The 26,358-nt window shown below is 43.3% G+C and overlaps 2 protein-coding genes across 3 annotated transcripts; both read right to left on the bottom strand.

The window, feature by feature from the left end:
• Window positions 1–2,835: 2,835 nt before the first annotated feature.
• Window positions 2,836–17,927, bottom strand: ZFP37 (ZFP37 zinc finger protein). 2 transcript variants are annotated; one of them, XM_033237775.1, is made up of 4 exons: window positions 17,665–17,927; window positions 10,913–10,997; window positions 10,484–10,618; window positions 2,836–5,242 (listed from the first exon to the last, which is right to left on the bottom strand). In XM_033237775.1, the coding sequence occupies exons 1-4, from the start codon at window positions 17,794–17,796 to the stop codon at window positions 3,699–3,701; spliced, it is 1,896 nt and encodes a 631-aa protein (XP_033093666.1). In that variant the 5' UTR covers window positions 17,797–17,927; the 3' UTR covers window positions 2,836–3,698. The 2 variants fall into 2 exon arrangements, with proteins under 2 accessions (XP_033093666.1, XP_033093667.1); XM_033237776.1 differs by having other exon boundaries at window positions 10,913–10,994.
• A 2,308-nt stretch (window positions 17,928–20,235) lies between these two features.
• Window positions 20,236–21,989, bottom strand: LOC117098816 (putative uncharacterized protein ASB16-AS1). Its single transcript, XM_033237778.1, has 2 exons — window positions 21,842–21,989; window positions 20,236–21,472 (listed from the first exon to the last, which is right to left on the bottom strand). Exons 1-2 carry the CDS (start codon window positions 21,950–21,952, stop codon window positions 20,711–20,713), a joined length of 873 nt encoding a protein of 290 aa, XP_033093669.1. The 5' UTR covers window positions 21,953–21,989; the 3' UTR covers window positions 20,236–20,710.
• Between the last annotated feature and the right edge of the window lie 4,369 nt (window positions 21,990–26,358).

Here is a 26,358-nt window from a genome sequence, read left to right as displayed (position 1 = left end):
GAGAGTAAAAGTAATAATATAGAATCATTTGTATCTTCTTAAAATATAGTTTCAAGTTGTGGTTTTTAATGTCATATTACTCAATTTTTGAAGGTATCATACTTTAATCAATTAACTAGTAATGTATATCTGATTTCTCTCTGTTGTGCAATAAATATTATAATACACCCTAATTGTGTAACATAGAATAGATTCCTTGATGGACTGCCGACCATAAGGCTTTGATATATACTGTCAGATTTACATTTTGGTAGGTTGTACAAACTTATACAACTACCAAAAGCAGTGTGTGACAGATTGTTTTCTGCCTCTCACAAACGTGATTATTTTTTAAAATCTTGATTTAAGAAAAAATGTTTCCACTTTTTTTCCTCTTCTTTATGTTAGAGGAGTTTAGCATCTTTCTCTTCCTACACCCTCAGATTCTAAAAAATATATGCCTGGAATGCTCTTCCATCATATATATATATACACGTAGGTTGCTCTTTTACCCTCTCTGGGTCTTTGCTTTTGTCACCATCTAAGTACGTTTACTGCCTGCTTCCCATCACTATATTTAAAATTGCATTCCCCAACACTTCCCTCCCCTTCCTTGGTTTGCTTTTTGCCATGCGATGATCTGTTACACTTTATATTGTAGTTGTTTATTTATTGCCTATGTCCTCCTCTAGAATTAAGGTCTATGAGAACAGGGTTTTGTTTGTTTGCTTTCTTTTTGTTTTGTAGACTGCTGTATCTCAGGCACTTAGATGATCATATCACTTGAATAAATAAATGTTTCAAAACTGTTGTTAATAATAATTTACTTTTATGCCCCTTCATTTTCTTAAAGAGGATATCAAAAACAGTTTAAAAATAATTTTTTAAACTTACTTACACAATGATTTAGATTAGAGGTTTTCAAAGGCTGGTCCCCAGACCAGCAGCACAGGAATCCTCTGGAAACTTATTAAAATGCAAATTCTCAAGCCCCATCCACAGGGTTTCTGATCCAGTACGTCTGTGACGAGGCCCAAGAATTTGCATTCTAAAGTCTATGCTTTAACAAATCATTCAGGCAATTTTTATGCACACTAAAGTTTACGTATCATTGATTCAGACTTATCTCTGTGTGTCTGTTTTCCTATACTAACCTCCTAACTGTATTTAGACATCCTTTCTTCATTCATCAATGCTAACTTTTAATTCATTTTATTACTGCACAAAACGGCTTTCAGCATTCATTTATATCATTCAGGCATACCTATAATTCTCACTGTCTCAGGTGTGGCAATACTATGGGTTCCCCAAGACATGTGGAAATTCAACATAGCCATAACCTGCAACTGTTTCATCCTTCTAAAAAGTGCAGGCTTTCTACAGCTCTAGACAGTGATGACTCATTCTGTGCATAGTGTTATATTTCCACTTGTTAAGAAATTACTGGTGGAAATGGCTTTCATACTGCATTTTCTTCCCATGTGATAAATAAGTTACTTGGAAATGAGGGGATATATTCATGAGTTGAACTTTCAACCCATGCATGTGTATGCATGTGTGCACATGCACACACACGAACACATATTCAATTCTCAATATATTATATTAACACATTATAATTCTCTGAAATGAGGTCAGGAGGGAAAGAGTTTGAATGATAAATATTTGTAAAGATGGCATTTAAGCACATATTTCTTTAGGGCCCATTATTATGCTGAACTACTGTGTAGGTGAAATATTTACTCAACAGAATTGAACATGACTAGACACGTCCTGGTAACTGCTCATATGTTAGTTCTGAGGAATAAATGAAATAACATAGGGATTGTGCTTTAAAAAATATAAAAGATAATATGCCAAATTACAATATTTTATATTATCTAAGTTAATATTGTATTAAAATATTTCTGTACTTATGTCTGTACTTACGTCTCTGCTTTTAGTGTAACAACTTAGAGTTTAAAATAGTTCAGGAGTTTTGTGGGTTTTTTGTGTTTCTTTTTTTTGAGAGAGAGCCTCACTCTGTTGCCCAGGCTGGAGTGCACTGTAGCCTTCGCCTCCTGGGTGCAAGCAACTCTCTTGCTTCAGCCTCCTGAGTGGCTGGGATTACAGGGATTACAGCGTGCCCAGCTAATTTTTTGTATTTTTAGTAGAGATGGGGTTTCACTGTGTTGGCTAGTCTGGTCTCAAACTCCTGGCCTCAGGTGAACCACCCACCTTGGCCTCCCAAATTGCTGGAGATTACAGGCATCCACCATGCCCAGCCAGAAGTATTTTTAATCTATAGCTCAAGAGTAAAAAAAAATCCAGGTGTGCAATGGCAAATAGGTCTCCTGTGACAGTCCAAGTTGATGCATAGTACCTTCTGGAATGCATGCTGCACAATGATTCTGAGGCCAACTCTGGGTTCACTCAGAAAGAGTACAGTGATCCAGTAAATAATGCCCAATATTGAGCAAGAACAGGGAGGGGTGACATTTGTTTCATTTGCATTCCCTGATTGAGGTGTTTGTATGTTAGTTCTTTGAATATGAGATAAAACGGGGTGATTATTCAGAAAATCACTTTCATTCACCTGCAATCACAATTCATCATCAGTCTGAAAAAATGGCAAATGTAGAAACATAGTGCTGTTATAATTCACCATGTTAATGAAAGAACGTGTGTTTGATAGAAAAAGTCTTTATGAATTCAACATCATTTAATACTATATACTTTCGATTCATCATCATTCATGAATACGTATACAAAGATTTTAACTGTCAAACAACATTGTGGAGGGGTTCAGTGACAACCTTAAATAACGTTGATTTGTGCATATTAAAATATTTTAATTATAAAAATAATACATGTGCATGATTTAAAAATTCAAATATAGAAGGAAGTCTTGCTTCTATCCTAGAACCCAGTCCTATACTCCTGTGCCCAATGGTAACCACCATGAAGTTTATTCTGTATTTTTTTCAAAGTCTATTCACATACAAATACATGCATATATGCATACTAAGATACATACACATACAGAGATAAGAGACAGAGGTTAAACAAACATACCCTTTTGTACACAAAGGGGAATATAATATATACATGGTTCAGCAACCTGCTTTTTTACACTTCACAGTATATCTTGAATATCACTCCCTACCAGCACATTTGTATCCTCAGCTGCTTTATTTTCTCTTGCTTTCCTGTTAACACTTTTTACATATATAACAACCCTTTCAAAAAGATTTCTGCTGATGCAGAAGCCAACACAGACATTAAGAAAGAGTTGGGGGAAAATATCAAAGAGGCTTATACAAATGGCCACACTCATTTACATAAGGCAATAAACAGATATGCAAATTCAACTATAATATATGGTGCTTAAGTACAAAACAAGAAGAAACACAGGAACTGTCAGCATATATAACTTGTTTCTCCATTGCTTTGAATATTCAAATTATTCACAAGTTTTAAGCTTTCAGTTTCAATCTGAACATGTAGATCATTTATAATAATTGAGTATTGTTAAAACAATATTTTTTATAAAAGGTTTTGTATCAAGTTTAAACCCTTGTTTCCATCCACTGATTCTATATGAAGATCCATTTTCAAAGTTTCTCATGTATAACAATGTGTGATATCTTGCTAAAGGCGTTATAACACTCTTTAAATTCAGTATATTTCCAAGGTTCAACAAAACTTTAAATTTAGTTAACAAATTTGCCACATTAACATCACTCGTAAGATTTCGCTTCTGAATGAGTTTTCACATGTTTGGTTAGGGATGCATTTTGTTTGAAAGTTTTCCCACATTCATTACATTCATAGGGTTTCTCTCCAGTGTGGGATCGCTGATGTATAACAAGCTGTGACTTTGCATTAAAGGCTTTTTCACATTCATTACATTCATAAGGTTTCTCCCCAGTATGAGTTCTCTGATGTACAATGAGGTGAGACTTTTGGCTAAAGGCTTTCCCACATTCATTACACTCATACGGTTTCTCTCCAGTATGAACTCTCTGATGCTGAGTAAGGCCTTCAATTTGTTTAAAGGCTTTCCCACATTGATTACATTCAAAGGGACTTTCACCTGTATGAGTTCTCATATGGTAAGTAAGAGATGAGCTATGTCCAAAGGCTTTTCCACACTCATTACATTTATAAGGTTTCTCCTTAGTATGAGTTCTTTGATGTATAATGAGGTGTGACTTCTTGCTGAAAGCTTTCCCACATTCATTACATTCAAAGGGTTTCTCACCTGTATGAATTCTCATGTGTTTAGTAAGAGATGAGCTATACTTAAAGGCTTTTCCACATTCATTGCATTCATATGGTATTTCACCTGTATGTGTTCTCACATGTTCAGTAAGAGATGAGTTATACCTAAAGGACTTCCCACATTCCTTACATTCATATGGCTTCTCACCTGTGTGAGATCTCACATGTTGAATAAGGTTTGAGCTGTGTCTGAAGGTTTTCCCACATTCAGCACATTCATAGGGCTTTTCTCCAGTATGAATTCTCAGGTGGTCAGTGAGTGCATGTTTATGACCATGGGCTTTGCCACACTCAATACATTCATATGGTTTTTCTCCGGTGTGAGTTCTCTGATGTACAACAAGGTGTGACTTTTGGCTAAAGGCTATCCCACATTCATTACATTCATATGGTTTCTCCCCAGTATGAATTCTCTGATGGTCAATGAGTCCTTGTTTATGGCTGAGAACTTTCCCACATTGATTACATTCATAGGGTTTCACACAAGCTTGAGGTTTTTCATGCTTAGTAGATGAGCTAAGGCTGGATGATTTCTTATGTTTCTCTCTAGTTTGAATTTTGTCCTGTTTAATATGGGATGAGCTATGACAGCATAATTTGTCATGTTTTTTGCCAGTTTTGTTACACTTATCAGATGAGCTATGGTTGGATAATTTCTCATGTTTCTTTCCAGTTTGCTTTTTGCCTTTCCTTGTATCAGATAAGCTATGGTTGAATGACTTCCTGTGTTCTTTAGCTGCATCAGATTTCCTTTTTACACAGTTTCTTGAGTGATCAGGTAAATCTAAATTCTGTTTCAAAATTTTTCCATGTGACTCAAATTTAAGAAGCCTTTTCTTTGAAGGAATATGTTTTGTATGCAAATTATTTTTTTTCCCCAGTGAACCACAGTCACTGCCATTCTCCTTAGTTTGAGTTTTCTTTTTGACTACAACTTCCCTGAGGAGTTTGTTTTGAGATTTCTGGTTATTTTCAAGCTGGTCATCATCTTGCTGGACTTCTAAAATGGAATTCAGTGAGATATTCTTGTGAATCTTTGTACTCATATTATATTTTGGAATAAAACTTGTAAAGAAATGACCTGTTGTAGGGTTAAATTTTTATTCAGGCTGGTATACCAATGTAAATGAAACAACTAGGGTGAATGGACTTGAGGGAGAAGATGTTGTAGTAAAAAGAGGTGGGAAAAGTGACAATAGTGATTTTTAAAAGTTTTTGCTGCTTAAAAATATGAGTGTGCAACCTGGGATAGAAGATGAATAAACACAAGGAGAAGTGAACAGAGAATAGATGGAGTAAAAAGAGCTTATGATTGTAGCTGATACTTTTTGAGGTTTCTCGTAAGCCCAAGCTGTCCAGTTCTGGTAACTCCCAAGCTGGCCGTAGTATATTGCTGCTGCAGCCTATACTATATTACCTCAATTCTCCATGGGCACAGTTGGAGACAAATCTGACTCAAACCAAGATGTCCAACAAGATTCTTTCTTCTAACAAATTTGACTCCAGTTAGTCTCCACTTGGTAGTTAAATTTAGAAATTATATAAAGCAGGTACTAGTAACCCATATTGTCTCTATGTAAACAGAAAGCTCATCAGGTCAAAGAATGAAACATCCACACACAGAGAAGCAGAGACATAAGAACTGTTTCTTTAAAGAGATCATTTGCACAATTTCAATTCCCAAGGGCTTCCTAGTTCCTTCCTAGTTCCTGTTTCTAGCCCCTGGTGAGGACTGGCTGAACTATCTTGTCCTTAGCTTGTAAGGGATATACTCACGTCCTTATCGCATATTCCTCTATGTACTGAAGCTAGCTAATGTAAACTTTTGTTATTATATCCAAAAGAGCCAGAAAAGAAAAATAAAGTGAGTCCACCAAGAAGTATTGACGAGCCGATAAGTGGCTGAGAAAATAAATAGGAAAGGTTATCCACTTTCTACTACTCATGGTGAATTTTTCTTGTAGTGCTTAGATCTTTTCCTGCTGACATATCTTTTCCTTTCCATTGCTGCCACTGAAATGACCCCCAAAATGATATTCTTATACTTTAAAAATCCCTAGTTTCTCTACATTACCTGATGCTTTCATCAAATGATAAAATTCATTAGTAATTAGCTTAGCAAACAAACTTTATTCAATCTGATTTATAGTGTGCATCCAAGCTTGTTTTGTTTTCCAATAGTTTGCTATGGAATGTATATTTGTTCTTTTCAGGTCATTCTAATTGTCAATTATAAATTTTAAGTTTATTCCTAGCTCTAAGTGGTTACTCACATTCTTTCTGCCATACATTAAACACTTACACATCTGAGATGTCTTCTTAATCCCTGCTTCCCTTCTCTGAGACCATTACCCACACTGAAAACTGTGGGCTGCTATATTTGTACTACATAATCCGAATTCTGGCTAAAAACAATTGATTGGGCAGTGGTAAACACTGGGTAGTGCAATAATATTCTTTTGCCTAAGAACGAGAAATTGAAATTTATAGACTTCTGTTAGCTAGCTATGGATACTACATGTATAAAAACCTATAATCTTAATAGCTGGGGCCACCATTTAGGGGTGTCCTTTTTCAGCTACATGCTATACGCATGGAAAAGCAGAAAAAGTTTCAGAGTGAGAATTAAACAGTCTTAGAGAGAAGCAGATATAAAAATCCCCATGACTTCAGAAAGAAAGAGGCAGGAAGTGAATAGCCACCTTGATGGTAAAGGAACATTACACTGAGAAAGTGAAAACTGGACTCAAACCGAAAAGAGTTATGGTATCTGAATGGATGGAAAGGAAATATTATTACTTTTATAAAGGACATTAAAGAGATTAATTCCCCTGGAGCAGAAGATCAGTTTTGAAAATAAAAAATATATATATATGTAGACAGATATATATGTATGTTAGGGAGTCTAGAGAAGTGCAGTTGCTGGCTGCTTTTTCATCCAGAAAATTTTAAGTGATGCAGAGAGAATAACAAACTTTTAGGTACCATGACAAGGCTGTGTATTTCAATGCCCCAGGATGATGGAAAACATGGAGGAAAAATTTCCTTCTGGAAAGAAAGGAATCAAAACTGAAAACTTTCCCCTTAACATGTAATATTACAAGAACCTTTACAATGATAAATTGAGCTGGTCCCAACTGGTATCTGCCAGCAGGAAAAGGCGTAAGGTACTACAAGAAAATATCACCATGAAGGAAAGGAGGAGAATTTGAACAAGTAAATTGGTGTAGTAATATGGTAATACCAGAGAAGAGTTGGATCTGGAAGGGCAATTGACTAAGGCTGGAAGTTTTTCTTGAATCTGAGACAGTAACTAAAACATAAATGCTAAGCTAAAACAACTGTAACTTCAGAAACAAATATGGAACTCACTTGGCCCAGCAAATTATTGGAGAGAATAGAACAGTCCTTCTTTGAAGAGGCTCCTAAGTAGTATATAAGAACCTGAACCGGCCGGGCGCGGTGGCTCAAGCCTGTAATCCCAGCACTTTGGGAGGCCGAGACGAGCGGATCACGAGGTCAGCAGATCGAGACCATCCTGGCTAACACGGTGAAACCCCGTCTCTACTAAAAAATACAAAAAACTAGCCGGGCGAGATGGCGGGCGCCTGTAGTCCCAGCTACTCGGGAGGCTGAGGCAGGAGAATGGCGTGAACCCGGAAGGCGGAGCTTGCAGTGAGCTGAGATCCGGCCACTGCACTCCAGCCTGGGCAACACAGCGAGACTCCACCTCCAAAAAAAAAAAAAAAGAACCTGAACCAAGAAGAGAGTCATTGTAGCAATGATAAAGATGTATTAAATGACTTAGGATTGTTTTTTAGCTGTAAAGTGTCAACAAGAAAAGTAAGGATAGCCAAAACTGGAGCTATTAATGGATGAATCAGAAACTCCATTGAGTCTCTTCATTTGTCATTTTAAAGACTAGTTCCTCTCAGGGAATTCATACAGTCTTGGACAATTGAGGGTCAAAAGAATCTTAAAAGACATAGCAGATATTCTGCTATTAATAATTTGGGGACTATGGTAACATAAATAATAACTGAATATTTTCATGTTTAGTGGTAACATCTAAGATCAATTAAAGCTGGGCGTGGTGGCTCACACCTGTAATCCCAACACTGGGAAGATGAGAAGGGAGAATTGCTTGAGACCAGGCATTCAAGACCAGCCTGGGCAACATAGCAAGACCCTGTCTCTATGAAAAAAAGAGAAAGAATTAGGAAAAAAACTGACTTAGCAAATTTATCTAAGAATTGGAAAAATTTAAGTATGAGATAATATGAGCCTGATTTGTGTGATGACATTGAACATTGAGAAAAAAAAAGCAGAAACTGAAGACAGGATAGTAACTCTATGGAAGACAGTCCTATAATCAGAGTACACCCTGATAAAAACAGGGAAGTTGAAAAGAACCTCTAATTTAGAGAGAAAGCTTTCCATTTCTGACATCCTAAGAATAAGCTGTTGTGTAAGTAGGTCAAATATGAGTGTAAGACAAAGGAATTGGAGATGTCCATTTGGAAGTCACGAGTGTAGAATAAATAGCTTTTATTTGCACAATGAATAATCGATACAATTTTTAAAAAGAACAGATAGTAGAAGACAAAACCTTAGGGACACCTCAGCAAAATGAGAAGAAAGAGAAGCTAGTGAGTAAATGATAAAGAAGCACTTAGTGGATAAGATCTGATTCAAGTTGTACAATTCAAACTGGGTGAGTGAGAACTTCAAGCTAACAAAAACGATTCAAGTATGCACTGAAAAGTAAGCAGTGGTGACCTTAAAGTTAGAAATTTAGTTAGAGGCATGAATTCTGTGGGATTTGACCGCAGGGGTTAAGGAGAAAATGGAAATGATGATGTGCTATAGATCATGGGTCTAGAGAATTTCATAGTGAAAGGAGAGAAGGCCGGGCGCGGTGGCTCAAGCCTGTAATCCCAGCACTTTGGGAGGCCGAGACGGGCGGATCACGAGGTCAGGAGATCGAGACCATCCTGGCGAACACGGTGAAACCCCGTCTCTACTAAAAAATACAAAAAACTAGCCGGGCGAGGTGGTGGGCGCCTGTAGTCCCAGCTACTCGGGAGGCTGAGGCAGGAGAATGGCGTAAACCCGGGAGGCGGAGCTTGCAGTGAGCTGCGATCCTGCCACTGCACTCCAGCCTGGGCGACAGAGCGAGACTCTGTCTCAAAAAAAAAAAAAAAAAAAGAAAAGAAAAGAAAGGAGAGAAACAGAAATAACTCAGGGCAGGAGCATCACGCCAAGAGATTTGGAAAGAGGGCAGATCTAAGAATGTCCGAATACATAGAAGAAAAATTGACACCTAGGGTCTTGAGTAAAGGAGAAAAGCTGAGGATATTAGGAAAAGGGAGGATGCTTTTTTAAAAAAGCACTGATTTATATAAGTTAGCAGGAGTGGGATTGAGAACAGCTAAGAGGGTCACTGCTCCTTCTGAAGATTGAGCAATGGAAGGGTCAGCTAGGCATCTGAGGGGCTGGTACCAAGTTTCAGAGCCCTGATTTTCACCTTTTATACTACCGCAACCTGAGTGGTGTGAAAGATAGTATTATTTTTTCCTGTGGCAAGAGTATACCTCTCAGCCCCTTCCAAATGCATAGCCTTTTGAATTATAGCACTCTTCCCAGTGGAAGGATTCTACATTCCTACCATGTTGAACTCAGGAGTGGCCAGATGGCCTGCTTTGACCAACAAAATGTGAGCTGAAAGGGATATCTACAACTTTCAAGCAGTGACTGTCAGAGTTACCATGTGGTTCCACTCACCCTTTTTTTCCTTCTGTCATGAGACCAGAATTTGCCAAATGGAGAATGCTCTTTCAGCATAGGTCCCCAAATAAAGATAATATGGAATAGAGCTGTGGCTTGAGCAAGAAATTAATTTTTCTTATTGTAAGTAACTAAGATTGCAAGGGCTCATTCCTTCATGGAGCAAAACTGAGTGGAAACTGACGGATACAGGTGATATAACCAAACTCCCGTATTTAACACTAGCTCACTACCATAGTGAACCTCACACAGAACCTCTCGCGTGAACAAATTCACAAAAGGAAGCGATATTAGAATCTCTCAGGTTACAGAATCTTTGTAGTTTGAAATATTATTTCCTCAGGAAATACTGATTTTTTTCTACTGCTATTTTCTAGTTAAGAAAGAAGGGTCTAGGATCTTTAAGAATTTCAGAATAAATTATTCTCTGAAAAATTTCAAAGTTACAACTTACTTCCATCAGTTTCTTTTTGCTTGGATCTTGCTATTTTATTTGGACAACCTTGACTGGGTCTTTTTCCCTTCCCCAACCATGGTGCTTCTCCTTTTTCCAACTTGGAGATCATGTCTGGTTTGGGAGCTTGATACCCTGCTCATGAGAAATAGCAGAAACTGAGTGTTAGAAGAACCATCCCAGAAATGAAGCCCCAGCATTTGTACTTCAGGGCCTAAAGAATACATGGCTTCTGGAGTTTCACAATGTGAATGCCAGGTCAACTGAGCAGACCTTCCATTTTGGAGGCAGGGGCACAAATATCCTGCCTAGTACCCAAACGGGAAGAAAGCCCTTTGACCTACAAAAATGAAGGCCGAACTTATCAAGGACTCCAGAGAGAAGGTATCACAGTGGACACATTTTGAATTACAAAGGAATTGTTCTTACCCATTGAGGCTTGGTTGCTGTAGTTCTCCAGCATCACATCATGATACACGTTCCTCTGAGCAGGATCCAGTTGTTTCCATTCCTTCTGGGTAAAGGTCATAGTCACATGTTTGAATGTTACTGATACCTATGATAGCATATTCCTGTTCACACTAATGTTATCCACATTTGGTGAGTGATTTGGACAAGATAATAACTTGTTCTTACCTTGACTACTCACTGTTGATCATGATATTATAAAGGATACCTATTCTCTACTCAATTTTTCATTATTTTGAAAAACAAAAACCATATTAAGAAATGTCCCTACTGAGCTGGGCACAGTGGCTCATGCCTGTAATCCCAGCAGTTTGGGAGGCTGAGGCAGGAGGATTGCTTAAGCTCAGGAGTTTGAGACCAGCCTGGGCAACATGGCAAAACTCCATCTCTACAAAAAAATACAAAACTTAGCTGGGCATGGTGGTGCATGCCTGTAGTCCCAGCTACTCTGGAGGCTGAGGCAGGAGGATCACCTGAGCCCAGGAGGTCAAGGCTACAGGGAGCTGAGATCACACCACTGCACTCCAGCCTGGCTGAGAGAGTGAGACCCTGTCGTGACAAACAGAAATGTCCCTATTGTGAATATCTTTATTCAAGAGGACAGAATCATGTGCATATCGGAGAGAAAGATAATAGCCAAAAACAAAAAAAGAAAGAAAAGAAAAAAGGAACAGAATCAATCTTTGTCTTATCTTCTATAACAGGGGATGCTAAAAGGCTATTGAGCAGTATTTATAGTTTATAAGTTCTGAGGTAGAAGAATTGAGACCCTTGATTTTTATAACCAGTCAAAAAAATCATTTATGGGCTGGGCGCAGTGGCTCACACCCGTAATCCTAACAATTTGGGAGGCCAAGGCAGATGGATCATGTGAGGTCAGGAGTTTGAGATTAGCCTGGCCAACATGGTCTCTATTAAAAATACAAAAATGAGCCAGGCGTGGTGGCAGGCACCTGTAACTCCAGCTACTTGGGAGGCAGAGGCAGGAGAATTGCTTGAACCCAGAAGGTGGAGGTTGCAGTGAGCCAAGATCAAGCCATTGCTCTCCAGCCTGGGCAACAGAAACTCCATCTCAAAAAAAAAGACTCATTTATGTTTGGCGGCAAAAGTAAGATATCTTAGGCATATAAGAATGCAGAAAGTATACTACCAATGTTCTTTAGAAATAAAGCAGAAAGTTGGGGAGAAATAGAGGAAAGGGGAAGGGGAAGAGAAAGAGGAAAAGAAGCAGAAAAAGAGAATGAATGATTTTTAAAAGAAGAAAAAATGGATCAGAATAAAGATTTCAAAATTGGGAAAGACTTAATATACAAGAGAGCTATGATTAATACAACCAGTAAAATGTCTAGTTAAATCTAAATAACTTGATAATGTGCTTGTACAACTGTTATGAAAGTATCCTTAAAATCAAGAATTATGATATGAAAAAAATAAGCAGAACCCTAACTAGGGGGGTGGGGGTAGGGAAGAAATTAAAGTATGTTAAAGTCCTCTTATTAGGCAGGTAAAAGGAGGATGGCACAACTATTGGAGAATTTTGATACTGATAAATACACATTCAAACATGTTTGTCTAATGTTTAAAGATAATCCCTTATCCTCACAGACAACCAACCTTTTTTTTTCTGTCTTTTTATTTTTGTTTACTTTTTATTTTTTGGGATGAAGTCTCACTCTGTTGCCCAGGCTGAAATGCAATAGCGTAATCATAGCTCACTGACACCTTGAATTCCTGGGCTCCAGCAATTCTCCCACCTCAGCCTACCAAGTGGCTGGGACTATAAGCATGCACCACCCAGGCCTGACTGATTTTTAAATTTTTTTGTAGAGACAAGTTCTTGCTATGTTGCCCAGGATGGGCTCAAACTCCTGGGCTCAGGCAATCCTCCCACCTCAGCTTCCCAAAGTGCTGACATTACAGATGTCAGCCACTGTGCCTGGCCAGACCACCATTCAATTACCTGCAAAAGTCATCAATTTAACCCCACAGACCTCTAGTCACTGACTACCAATAACCTCCCATCACTGATTGTCACTGGCCTTCCAATCACTGAGCTGATACAGACAGCCTTGCCTAATTACTGGGCCTATAGCTCCAAAATGACTGCGTAAAGCAAACCTCCCAAACAGTAGCAAACAGTAGCAATCACTTGCCCCCACAGACACTCCAATCACATATTCTCACAAGTCCCTCAACCAGTGATACCCACAGGACACATGGTAATCTATCTCCCATTACCCCAAATCCCTCATCTTATCAATCCCCAATCACTGACACCAACAGAATTCTCAAGCAGTGGCCTTTATACAAACTCTAATTACTGCCAGCAAATTCCACTCCTCCCTCAACCTCTTTAGCCACTCCCTTCATTTACATGCTTTACCTGAAATCTACCTGTCTCCTGAGGATCCTGCTTCCTTACCACTCCCCTCCCCACCATGACCCATGTACCTCAGGTTCTAAAGATGCGGTAAATGATTACTTTCAACCATTTCTCATTCTTCCTTCAAAATTCATAGCTTATTTATAGTATCACCAGATTTTCATCTATTAACCCTCCTGGGTCCAGTGATTTCCTAGGAGGACTCACGTGACTCAGTATATAATTGTACTCACAGCTATTATTTATTGTAGCAAAAGTATACAAAGCAAAGTCAGTTAATCAGCATGGGATAAAGTCCAGAGGACACCAGGCACCAGCATCCATGAGTCCCCTCCCAGTGAAGTCATATAGAACATGCTTAATTCTAATATTGAGTTATATTAGAGTGAGTTATAATAACATGTATGAAATGTTGTCTACTAGGGAAGCTCATTAGAGACCAGTACTGCCCAAGGGTTTCACTGGGGGCTCATCATGTAGGCACTCTCTGCCTGCATGTACAAAAATTCCAGACTCCCAGAAGAAAGCAGGTGTTCAGCATAAACCACATTGTATATATTCTTTAAGCACTGGGAACTACTCTTAACCTGTTCTGGGAATGCTGGGATCCTTCCTGAAATCTAATTTCCCAGATGCCAGCAAAAAGCAAACCTTGCAAGCAGGCCTGTCTAAGGATAGCAGTTTTTGACTTCTATGTTAACTCTGTTCTGCAGTCATCCCACCCCATTCACTGAAAACTTTAGCACCAGCTAAATCCCTGCCATCATGCTGCACTACCTCTGTATCAATGTGGAAGAGCCATTCAACACCCTTGCCTCTCTTTTTCATGAGGTCAACAATCTTTTCTTCCACTCAAATTCAGCCACCTATTCATCAATCATCTGCACTTACACCTTGCCATCACTATAACACCTCCAAAAATCTCTAAGACATTCCACCCTCTGATCATTATTTCCTATCCTGCTACTTGTTCTAGTACTTTTACTCCAGTAATTCTCCAAACTCATTGAGCCCTCTGATCCTAACCATTTTTTCACAATCTTCCACCCTTACCTAGCTTTTCTTTCTTGTTCAGATTCCTTGTTCTAGCACCATACACAATCAATTGAAAACTATAAAATTTTAACTTCCTTTCTCCTCTTCTCCTCCACTGTACTCACCTATCAAAGCCTCAACCTTGGTTAAATCCAACTCTCCTCTTAATCTCTGCCTCCAACCTTGCAACTGAACATTGCGAGAGAAAAATCAATCTGTGCTGAGTGGACTAACTTCAAATTTATAACACATATGCCAAATGGGCATCCAATACTGTCAGTAGTCCTACCTAACCCTAGAAAATGCACCTTTCCTTTTTCCTGATGATTATTTTGAACATTCTCCTTTTTAACTCTGAAAACTCCAACATCTACCCCTTTCCCACTCTTGGCTGATGAATTTGCTTCATGCTTTCAAGAGAAAATAAATCCAAATGGACGAGAATTACCTTGCCTTGTTACCACCAATTCCACCAACCTGTTTCCACACTCATATATAATATACCTTCTCTTCTGTCAAAATGGAAAGTCTTCCTTCTCTCACCTAAGGCCAGTTTCTCCATTTGTGCTCTCAATCCCATCCCCAACTGCCTTCCCAACGACTTCACCCCTGCAAGTACCTCTTTCTCTTTTGTAACATCTATTCTCCCTTTTACTTGGATCATTGCCATTGACACACAGAGTTGCCTTAATATCATTCATCTGAAGAAAACCCCCTCTTGATTTCATATCCTTTACAATGTCTATTTCTCTGCTTCCTGTACCAGCAAAACTCCTCATAAGTGTTGCCTATACTTGCTGTTTCCACTTCATTACCTCTCATTCTTTCAACTCACTCTAACAGGATGTTATCCCCTTAACTCCAATAAACGAGCTCTAATCAATCAAAATAACCATTGAGCTACATACTGGCAAAATCAAATGATCTCTAGTCCTGCTTTGGGACTCAAAAGTGTATATCACAATTGATTACTCCTATTGTCTTGAAAGGCTTTCTTCTCTATGCTACTTTGACATCCACTTGCACAGTTTTCCTCTTACTTCAATGGGCACCCCTTATTCTCTCTTGTTTTTTGTCTTCTACCAGACTTTTAAATGTCAGAGTGACCCAGGCCTCTGTCCCTGGCTCTCTTCTCTTCCCTGTCTTCTCTTCCTAGGTGACGTGAGCCAATCTTAAGGCTTTAAATATCATCTTCATTGTGATGCAATTCAAAAATGGCTCCCTAGCTCACACCTTTCCTAAGTTCCAGATTCATGTATATAGTGGCTACCCTATATCTCTAGGTAGATATGCAATGAGCATTTTGACATAGCCAAAATAGAGCCACTGACATCACCCCCAGATCCCATTTTCATCCACCAAATCTAGTCTTTTCTACCATAACGCTTCCCATTCAGAAAATGGAATCACCATCTATCCAGTTCTTTAGGTTAAAAGTCTAGATGTAAATCTCGATTCTTCTCTTCCCTCATACTCCATATATCAATATATTAGTAAGTTATATTGCTTATCTCCAGATGTATTCTGAATTTGATTTCATTTTGCTGCTACAACTCTATTCTAAATCACCATAATCTCTTGTCTTTTACTATTGCAAAAAATTCCTAACTGACCTCCCTATACCTACCTACTCTTGCCCCTCTGCAGTCCATCTTCCATGAGGTAGCCATGGTGATCTTTTCAAGGTATCAATCAGAACAGATTACTCCCCTGCTTAAACTCAATGGCTTCTCACTGCATCTAGAATAAAATCCAAATCCTTACACTAGCCAATAAAATCGTACATTATCTGATACCTTCCTGCCACTATGATTCACATCTTTTTACTTTTCCTCTGACTGTGTTCCTACAGCCCTAATCTTCCTTCCCTTTTTTAAGCATACCAAGTTCACTCCTACCTCAGGTCCTTTGCAGTTGATGTTTATTTTCTTCCTGGAACACTCTTTCTTCAGATCTCTACATGGCTGCCTCCTTGTGATGATTTATGCCTCAAGCCAACTGTCATTTCCTAAGGAAAGCTTTCCATGACTAACATGGCTAAAGTCATGCACTCCCTACCCTCAATCACGCTCTACAACATCATTCTCTTTTACTTACTTCAGCACTTATTAGTGTCTGGAATAATTTTATTTGTTTATATTTTATCATATCTTTCATATTTCTAGAATGTAAGTCATTGAGGGAGGGATTCTGGTTCTGTTTCCTGGCATCTCTCCAGCATTTAAAACATTCCCTGGTTTTGAGGACAAAGCAGAGACTGCAAAACAATAACAAACAAAATCAAAAACACTCCCTGGCATAAAATAAGTGCTCTTCTTACAGTCTGTCTGTTCCTACTGTTCCTGCAAGTTTTCAATCACTGACACCCAAATACTCCCCATTACTAACCTTCACAAACTTCTCCCAATTATGGATCTCTACAAGTTCCCAACTATCACTCTCCACAGAACAATCATTAACCTCCACAGACCTCCAATCACTGACCACTAAAGAACCCTCAATTATTAAACCCAGCAATCCCCTCAAACTCCTGACCCCTTAGGCTTCTAGTCACAGAATCGTAGAGGGTCCTCAATCATTAATTCCTACTAATCACCTCATTACTCAAAGCACAGTTATTACTGCTAGACATCACCTAATCATTGACTTGCATTCATCCCCAATTACCTTTTCTCCCCAGATGGCATACAAATCATCTACCATCCCCAGAGACACCTCAACATTGACTCCCCAAACTCCAACAGTCATATTCCCCCCTCACTGGCCCCCGATTCCTCCATTACCCACTGACCGCCAAAGATACTGCTAATCAAACTTGCACAAACATCACCGTCACTGACTCCCAAGCCCCAATCCCTGATGCTCCCAGATGTTCCCCATCACTTAATTTCCCAAATCCCAACACTGACCATCTTTGATAATCCAGGCTGTAACCACCATAGGCACCCATAATCGCTGGCTCCCATAGACACCCCAAACCGCCAACTCCCACAGTCCTTCCCTATCTCTGACACATCACAAAGTCCCCATTTCTGATCCCCTTCCAAACTCTGACATTCAGTGATTGCCAGAGACGCCTCCCCATCATTGTCTGTACAGATCCCTCAGAATACTGATATCCTAAAGCCAAATCACTAACTCCACAGATAACTCAGAACACTGACCTCCCAAGAGACCCTTTAGCATCGATTTCACCAATTGCCAAATCACCTATCGTCACAGACTACTCCAATCACTGCCCCGCAGTTAGACCATCTCTAACCGCCAAAACACCCTGCCTCATCACAGCCCTCACCGCGGCGCTGGCCTCGGGCTCGGACACAGCCATCTCCAGTGGTCGCCCAGCCTCTTTGGTCGTTCCCGCACTTCTCCTCCGGTCCACGGTCTCTGGCTTTGTCAGAATCCGGTAGCCGCTGGAGACCGACATGACGACTACCCGGAGAGGGGCCTTAGCGGGTCCGGCAGCTGCGATGGCGGCGCCCTTCGGTAATAGCCTACGGGCGCGGCCATCTTGGGAAAGGGCCAGCCGTACAGCGGAAATGCGGGGACTTCTGGGACAACGAGATCGGGAAGCAAAAGCTGGCGAGGGCGTTACTTACAGGGTACAGGAGTGATGCAATCAGAACGAGCCGGAACCCGGTTCGGTTACGCATTACAGGAGTGACCTGGGTCTGACAGCTCACTGCCGGCGTTCGGGTCGCATCACTGCCGGAAGATATTTTACAGAATTTGGACTTGCTTTTCCGAATACACGTACAGTGCAGCCAGCGGCTAGAAGTCCGGGAATCACAATGCTTATTGCGGACTTCAGAAGGCTGGGATGCGAGAAATTGGAAGCAGAACGGAGAAAAGCCTGATCGAACAAATAACATTGTTTTATAGGGAGAGACGTTAATCTTTGAGATATACGATAAATCTTTTCATATATAGTGTAAGAACAATAAGAAAAACTGAAACAGGAAGTTAAGTGAACACACCACTCCTCCTTGAGAGCCCGGGTTTGGTGAAGATATTTCAGCAGAATAATCAAGCACTTGGAGAAATAATTCCTTAATGCGCCATTTAATGCATTAATTGCATTCATTGAATATGTGCAGGTTAGGTGCTGTGCTATACAAGGTACTGGAAAAAGTGCAGAGGGGTAGGGATGATATAAGTCCAGAGTCCAAAGGCCGGAAAACCAGGGGCTCCAATGTGAAAGGGCAGAAGATGAATGTCCCAGCTCAAGAAAAAAGAGAAGGTGGTAGGGAAGTGTGGATAGTTAACAGGTTTTTTTGAAAACAGAAAAGAATGAATAAGACCTAATATTTGATAGCACTACAGGTGTATATATTCAATAATAGTTTAGTTGTACATTTCGAAATAACGAAGGATAATTGGATTGTAACACAAAAGATAAATGCTTGAGGGGATAGATACTCCATTTTCCATGATGTGATTATTACACTGTGCATGCCTGTATCAAACTATTTCATGTACTCCATAAATATACACACCTACTATGTACCCACAAAAGTTAAAGATTAAAAAAAAAAAGCAAAGAGGATTCACCCTTTCTCCACCTTTTTGTCCTATCAGGCCCTCAGTGGATTAGATGATGGCCACCCACATTGGCAGTGGCTTCTTAGTTTGCTAACTCAAATGCTAGTCTTCTTCCAGAAACACACTAACAAACCCAAAAATAATGTTTCACCAGTATTCTGGGCATCCTTTAGCCCAGTCAAGTTGACACATAAAGTTAACCATCACCCTAGCTATGACATACACAGACTTCCATTTTACACAAACTGTGAGATAATAGGTTTGTGATTCTTTAATCCTCTAAAGCTGGTGATGAATTGTTATCCACCAATAGTAAACTAAGGACTCAGTGAAGACTGAAAAATAATTGATGGGTTGAAATTCCTTTTCATCTACTTAGGATACAGCCCCCTACACCGTGTTTCTGACACAGTATTCTCTGAATGTCACCTATGTAGGTGTAGACAATTGCTTTGTTTCCTGCTCAGATATGGCCCCGACTTTAATTGTTCCTGATATTACAGTCCTAATAAGGTACATATTTTTTAATAACACTCTCTTCCTTTCTTCCACACAAATCAGAAGGAGAGGCAGGTCAGATGCTCCACGATTTTCTTACTCCACGATTTTCTTAAAACCAGCATATATACATACGTGGCAGGGATGCGTGAGTACAGTGGATCTGTATGAATGTGGTACTCTTCAATATACGTTTGGGAGTAGACCTGAAAATTCTCCCAACAGGGACAGGGGACACATTTGCGGAGATAATGTGTGTCAATTTGGCTGATTCTACTGAATTCCCTAACGAAGACTTCTCACACAGTAAATATGTATCCTATTTATTGTCATTCATACCGGAAGGCAATGGGAGGGGAAGGAAATACTAAAACGTGAAACAAAACGACAAAGGGACATCACTTCTATAAGAGTATAACATCTGTAGGAACACTCTCAGGATCACAATGATTGACGGAACACCAGGATAAGTGGATCTCCATCTAAGGCTTGCTCTCAATGGACCTCCACGATTCCAGGCACCTGTGTGTCTCCCCTCACTCTCCCTGATTTCCTGAGCCCACGCTACCTATCGCTCATCCGTACAGGTGCTTTGTAAAGAGCTCAGGTGGATTCTCTCCATCCCACCTCTTTTCCCAAGACAGAAGCCACCGTTCCAAGAAACCCAGTGGGACATTCCCCTTCCACCTCCTTCTTCAGAGTTGCCCAGGTATTTATCACTGGTTAGTGAAACTGAGAGAAGCTCCCAGGTTTCACTCATAAGGCAAAGGACGCTGGCATACGCACACACACACTCTCACGCGCGCACGCGCGTGCGCGCGCGCGCACACACCCACACACACCTCGAGGAGGTAGCCACATGGGTCGTTAAACACTTGTAAACTGTTTTCCAAACAAGTGGACGCAGTTCCTCCATGCCAAAGCCGAGGGTGCAAACACGGAATGGTGGAGAGATTCCAGAGGCTCACCAAAGCCTCTCAGGAATATCTTCCCGACCCTGGGGGCAGAGGTTTGAAACATTAAGGACATTTCATGGGTCACACGAAGAAGCTGACGGACCAGGCATTTTGCTTTCCACTGCAAACGACCTATGGCGGGGGCATTTCACTTTCCCCTGCAAATCACCAATGGCGAGGTACCTCCCCAAGCCCCCACCCCCACTTCCGCCAATCGACATGGCTCCTTCTGTATCCGGGTGTCATTCCGGGTAGGCTTCTCAACGCTCTCGGCTCAGAGAAGCTCAATCGCACGTCAAACCCCAGAGCCCACACCTCTTCCTTTCCCAGAAGACACGCAAAAATTCAATGGGAGAGAGGTCCCGAGTCGTCCAAGTCCCAGATATTGGGAGCCCCCAGAAGGAAAAACCGTGTCTTCCTTTGGATGCCCGGAACAAGAGCGAGGCTTCCGGAGCCAGGCACCCATCTACCTCCGCGAGCCGGCGGGAGAGAGATTGCCCGGCGCCGAACTGGGGCGGGGCCATGCTTCTTTCTGCTCTGCTGCTGCCAGGGAGCTCCTGGCATTCGAACGCAAGAGGCCGCCGCCCTGCAGGGCGCCGTAGAGTTTGCAGCGCAGAGTCGGGATCGCCTCTGGGGCAGAGGGTTCGAGCTTTTCCAAGGCGACGGTGCTGGCTCCCGTGCGCACCTATGGCCGCCCAGGAGCGGGCGCAGAGGGCGGCGGGCCCGCGGGCCAGGGCCCCGCAGCCAGCAGGTTGTCGAGCGTGGCCAGCGCCCAGTGCAGGGCGACCCCGGCGTGCGCCAGCTGCCAGGCGAGCCAGGCGCGCTGCGAGGCGCTGGGCTGCGTGCCGCCGGCGGGCCCCGGGAGGAAGGCGCCCCCCGGGGCCCGAAGCTCGCCCAGGGCCACCTCCAGCCCGCCCAGGTGGTTGACGACTCGCGACAGCGGGCACGGGAGGGAGACCCAGGCTTCTGGGGAGAGGCGTCGGCGGCGCTTTGGGGAGGTGGGTCGCTCCTCCCGGTCGTCAACGCGGCGTTCCGGGCCACTGGTCCTCCCTGGCGATCTAGGCCGGTGCTTTGGCCCCTCCAGGCGCCTCGGGCTGGGAACAGAACCTGCGGGGAAGACAGAGCGGGAGGTGTCAGAGGGACTGCGCGCGGCGCTAGGGGACCCATTTCCAAGGTCCCAAAGCCCCTCCCAACCCCGCCTCCCCCTGCCTTCCATCCCCCACCCCTCCGCAGCTCGCCTCCACGCCCCATCCTCTTGGCCCCTTCCTGCATCCTGGGGACTCCTGAGCCCCGTCCCGGGTGCCTTCCTCTCCGCCCTTTCAAACTTGAAGCACATCTCATCTGGGGCCACCGGGGGCCTGGATTCCTGGCGCACTGGGGGCTTCCCCAGCCCCCTCGGGGCCCACTGCCCGCTCCCCTTCCCGGGGCCCTGCGCCCTCCTCCCCACCCCTCCAAGCTCCCGGCCCCTAAACCTGCCTCCTGTGCGCTCATGGGGGCGTCGTGCTCCGCTGGGCTCGGGGGCCGCTCGTGGCTTGAACTTCCGCCCTCGGTTTCGGGTTTCTCTGCCGGGACTGCGAGGGGAGCCATCCGGGCTTCTCTGCGGTTTGTGCCTGGACACAGAGGCCTCCCGCCTGTGCCCGCTGAAACCTGTGGGGGAAGAGGAGGTCGACAGTGAGTGGGCCATGACCCGTCCATAGACCGGCTGCGGGAGGGTTGCAAAGGCCAAGCTCCCGGAGTGACTTCGAGTCAGGAATGGCTCTGCTCCCGGGTGCCCCCCAGCCCCTCCTCTTTCTCCAGCTGCCCAAGACCTCCTGTCTCCTGACTCTGGCTGTTCCCCAGCTGCCTGGCACCCTCCAGCATACCCTCCTCCGCGGGCGCACCCGGAGGATGGCTCAGCTGGCCGAGCCACCCACCGCACAAAAAGTCTGCCTTTCTTTGACCTTAGGTTTCCCCACCACCTGCCAGACAAGGGCCCATGAGGCGGGGCCGCTGCCTTTGTCACCCCAGCTCTCACTCCCCTGCTTCTCTGGCCCCCTGCGACCCCCTCCCCCACACCGATCCGCACAGACAAGACCCTCGAGCCTCACCTCGTCCTCCTCCTCTCTCAGAGCCTTCCCGGTTCTTGCGGGTCTCCATCTTCCCCTGCTTTCCACAGGGAGGTCTGTCTTCTCCCTTCTCTTCGAAGGACAGGTTTCCCAATCCAGGAGACAGCTCTCTGTTCCTGGCGGTGAGGAGGCTCTACCCTCTGGCAGCCTGAGCAGCGCAAACGGGGAAATGAAAGGGTGGGCAGAGCTAGCGGGTTTTTATAGGGAGGCAGGACCCCCCGCTGGGTTTTCCCAGGCGTGTTTGCTGCGGACACGCCCACAGTGGTAGGCTACCTTGATTAGGTTAGGCGGGTTGGAGGGGTTCTGCTTTCTCCCTGGGTCCCTGCCACTCCCTCTCCAGCAACTCATGAGCAATTTTCCGGAGTGGCAGAACAGAGACGAAATTAGCTCTGGGCTTCACGGTAATTTCAAAGCAAGTGCCCTACTTCGTTGCCCATTGCGAAGTCCTCTCTACCTCTGCGTTTCATGATTTCTCCACTTCCTGGTGTGCACCTGCGTGTGTGCGTCCGTGTGCGTGTGCGTGTGTGTTTGAGTGTGTGCACACTATGCCGAGAGTCGGACAAATTTTGTGTGAAAGAAGATCGAGTCCTGCAGGTTGTCTTTCTCCTGCAGTCTGCGCAGGAAAAACTCGTTTCTGCCACGGCGGAATCCACTTGCCGATGTTAGGAAAGGACAGGGCGTGCTTTCCTCCCAACTTAGTATTCTATCGAGAAACAGGTGGCAGAGAAGAGTGGGCCAGAGGGCCACATTTTGCCCATGACCAGCCAGGTTTGAGTTCGTTCCTCCTAGGCTTCACCATCTGATTTTCTCCTCCCTTTTCTGTACCGGACGGGTGTTGCTCTGAGATCAGGACCATCCCACCGGGCTGCGGTTGGTATCGTGTGTGTGTGTGTGTGTGTGTGGATAGCCACAGCCCTCTGCCTCGCTCGGGGAGCATGTGAATCAAGGGAGGGGCACAACTCTAGGCAGGACCCGGGGGGGTTTGGGGAGGAGAAGCTCCGTAAGAGAAGACGGGGAGAGTCAGACGTGCGAGGCGCAGGCTGTCCCAGGCGAGTCTTAGAAACGACGTGAGGACGTGACGGACTTGCGTGCTGACCTCCGCCAGAAAGGAAGCAGCCGAAAGGAAATGAAATGTCCACAGGGCCATGCCATGGGATCCGGTCGCGCCCTGAAGGCTTTCATGGACATCTCAAGCTCGCTCTCTCCACCTTGGAACTGCCACAGAGAGGAGTGAGGCCTGAGGACAGGGCTGCGTGGCCAGCTGGGTGTGGGAGGTGCCAACACAGTAAGAGTTGGTCGAGCGGCGGTGGAGAGCGATACGCGGCTTGCTCAAGAAATCACCGCTGGAACTGGGATCCAGTCATCCCACTTCTGGACCTATCGCCTAAGGACACTAAATCGGGATGTGGAGCAGATATGTGTCCTGGTGTGTTGGTTGTCGGCGCGCTGCCTGTAACCAAGATGTGGAATCGACCTAAGTACCCGTCAGCAGATGACTAGACAAGGACCAAGGAATAGGGTTCGCAGAGGAAAAGCTTCAGGGAAAGGAAAGGAAAGCCTGTCATCTGGGACGTCTTGCATGGACCCAAAGGTCATGATGCCCAGTGAAATCAGCCGGGCCCACCTGACCCGTCTTGCATGATCCCCTTTGGACGCGGGATGGAAAGCGGTGAGGATCATGAAAGTAGAGAGTAGAAAAGTGGTTGGCTGGTCCTGGGGCCGGGGTAGGGGCAGGGAAGCGATGCCAACGGGGAGATGTGGGTCAAAGGGCACAAAGTGTCCGAGAGACAGGTGGAGTGCTTCCTGGATATCCATGGCAGGGCAACGTGAGTACGGTGAATCCGAATGTAAGGTTCTCTTGAATATACCCATGGGAGTAGACCTGAAAATTCTCTCAACAGGGACAGTGGACTCATGTGCGGCGATTAGTGTGTGAATTCGGCTGATTCAAATGAATTCCCTAATGAAGAGGTCACACGCGGTAAACGTGTATCATATTTCTTGTCTTTCATACTTGACGGACCGTGCTGCCGATGGGATCATCTGTGTATCTCCACAGATTTCTACTTTGCTACTTGAGCTCCTCAGTCAAAGAAAGAATCCAAGTCTATGCAGGAATCGGTTGGAAACCTCTTGAAGGCTGCAAAAGGGTATTCAGACCTGCGGGGCCCTGTCTGTTTTTGGCAAGCCGTAGAAAATTCATGTACAAAGAGCTTAACCTTAAAGGAAAGAGCTGAAAAGAAATTTCAATTACTGGAGGGTCAGTTCCATGGGATTGATTCATGGCCTTAAGTCTTTTACATACATCTCAGGCGCCCTCCACTCTGAAGTCAGCATATATTATAGTGTGGCCTGTGTATAGGTTTTTGGGCCGCTTGTTCTCCTAGATTCCTGGAAGATATTTGTTGTCTAACACGTGGTGAAAAGGGCACCCTGGTGCAATATTTCTGAGATGGTCAATTAGCCCAGTGGTGGAGAGCAGCAATGTTAAGTCATTTAATTAATTAGTGGAAATGAGATCTAAGCATTCCCAGTCTGGGCATACTGCCTAAGGAAATCAGTATACACAGCAAATATCTACCAGGTTATGTTAATTGTTGGTTTTTTTCTTTTTGTAAGGTACAAAATTTTCCTAGGCATCAGTGGAGACCTTAAAAAGAATACTATTCACATTTTTTTTTTTTTTTTTTTTTTTTTTTTTTTTTTTGTTGACGGAGTCTCGCTGTGTCGCCCAGGCTGGAGTGCAGTGGCCGGATCTCAGCTCACTGCAAGCCCCGCCTCCCGGGTTTTACGCCATTCTCTCGCCTCAGCCTCCCGAGTAGCTGGGACTACAGGCGCCCGCCATCTCGCCCGCTAATTTTTTGTATTTTTTTAGTAGAGACGGGGTTTCACCGTGTTAGCCAGGTGGTCTCGATCTCCTGACCTCGTGATCCGCCCGTCTCGCCTCCCAAGTGCTGGATTACAGCTTGAGCCACCGCGCCCGGCCTACTATTCACATTTTTAATGGAATTTCTGTCATTTTTTACTTCATGAATAAACCTGAAGTTCTTCATGTCTAATGGGTAATCCAGGCCTGTAATGCTGGTATCATGTGATCTCACTATGTATGTGGGATCAACAAAGGTGAAAACTGTCGATGTTGAGAGTGAATAGTTATGCTTCATGGCCTAGGCCAGAGGCAAGATGGGCATGGAGATATGTTGGTCAAAGGGTACAATTTAACGGAAAGTTAACTTTAGAGATTTCTGGATATTTAGGACATGGCAATGTAAATACAATTTATACATATGTATTGTACATGTGAAGATGGCTATGAGAGCAGATTTCAGAATTCTCACCACAGGATTGGAAGCATGTGGGGTGATAAATATTAATTAGTTTGACTTAATTCCCAATGAGTATATAATTCATGTATATATTATATGTATACATATATTATATATATATATATACACACACATAGTTTTCTCACTTTAATGAATCTGGGAAAAATATTACATTACCAACAAAGATGATAATGAGAGAAAGATATACACTAAAAGAAAATGCAACATTAATAGGGCTGATCTGCAGTTCATGTGTATTGATTTACCACCTAGATATTTTGACCTATATCTGAAGTTCTCTCCAGCTTGCCCTTCAATATTGTAGATGCATTGGTTGCTCTGTTGACCCCAAGCGGTCTACCTGAATGTCACCCAATCAGCTTCAGCTGCTTTGTGTAGCGCTCTCACGGTTCCTATAGCATCTCTCTTTTTTTTTTTTTGAGACGGAGTCTCGCTCTGTCGCCCAGGCTGGAGTGCAGTGGCCAGATCTCAGCTCACTGCAAGCTCTGCCTCCCGGGTTTACGCCATTCTCCTGCCTCAGCCTCCCGAGTAGCTGGGACCA

This window comes from Trachypithecus francoisi, unplaced genomic scaffold, assembly GCF_009764315.1.
Source record: "Trachypithecus francoisi isolate TF-2019V2 unplaced genomic scaffold, Tfra_2.0 Lachesis_group16, whole genome shotgun sequence".
Classification (NCBI taxonomy): Eukaryota; Metazoa; Chordata; class Mammalia; order Primates; family Cercopithecidae; genus Trachypithecus; species Trachypithecus francoisi.
The sequence above is the reverse complement of the archived record's forward strand: the minus strand, read 5'-3'. Positions and strand labels throughout refer to the sequence as shown.

What these genes read in the sequence shown, in the direction of transcription:
- LOC117098816 (XM_033237778.1), bottom strand. Translation starts at nt 21,952, where the DNA reads ATGGCTCCCCTCGCAGTCCCGGCAGAGAAACCCGAAACCGAGGGCGGA. An exon ending in CCCCCATGAGCGCACAGGAG is followed by an intron (nt 21,473 to 21,841) that starts GCAGGTTTAGGG and finishes TCTTCCCCGCAG; the next exon opens with GTTCTGTTCCCAGCCCGAGG.
- ZFP37 (XM_033237775.1), bottom strand. Translation starts at nt 17,796, where the DNA reads ATGTCGGTCTCCAGCGGCTACCGGATTCTGACAAAGCCAGAGACCGTG. An exon ending in AGCCCGAGGCCAGCGCCGCG is followed by an intron (nt 10,998 to 17,664) that starts GTGAGGGCTGTG and finishes ACCTTTACCCAG; the next exon opens with AAGGAATGGAAACAACTGGA. An exon ending in GCAAAAAGAAACTGATGGAA is followed by an intron (nt 5,243 to 10,483) that starts GTAAGTTGTAAC and finishes ATTCCATTTTAG; the next exon opens with AAGTCCAGCAAGATGATGAC.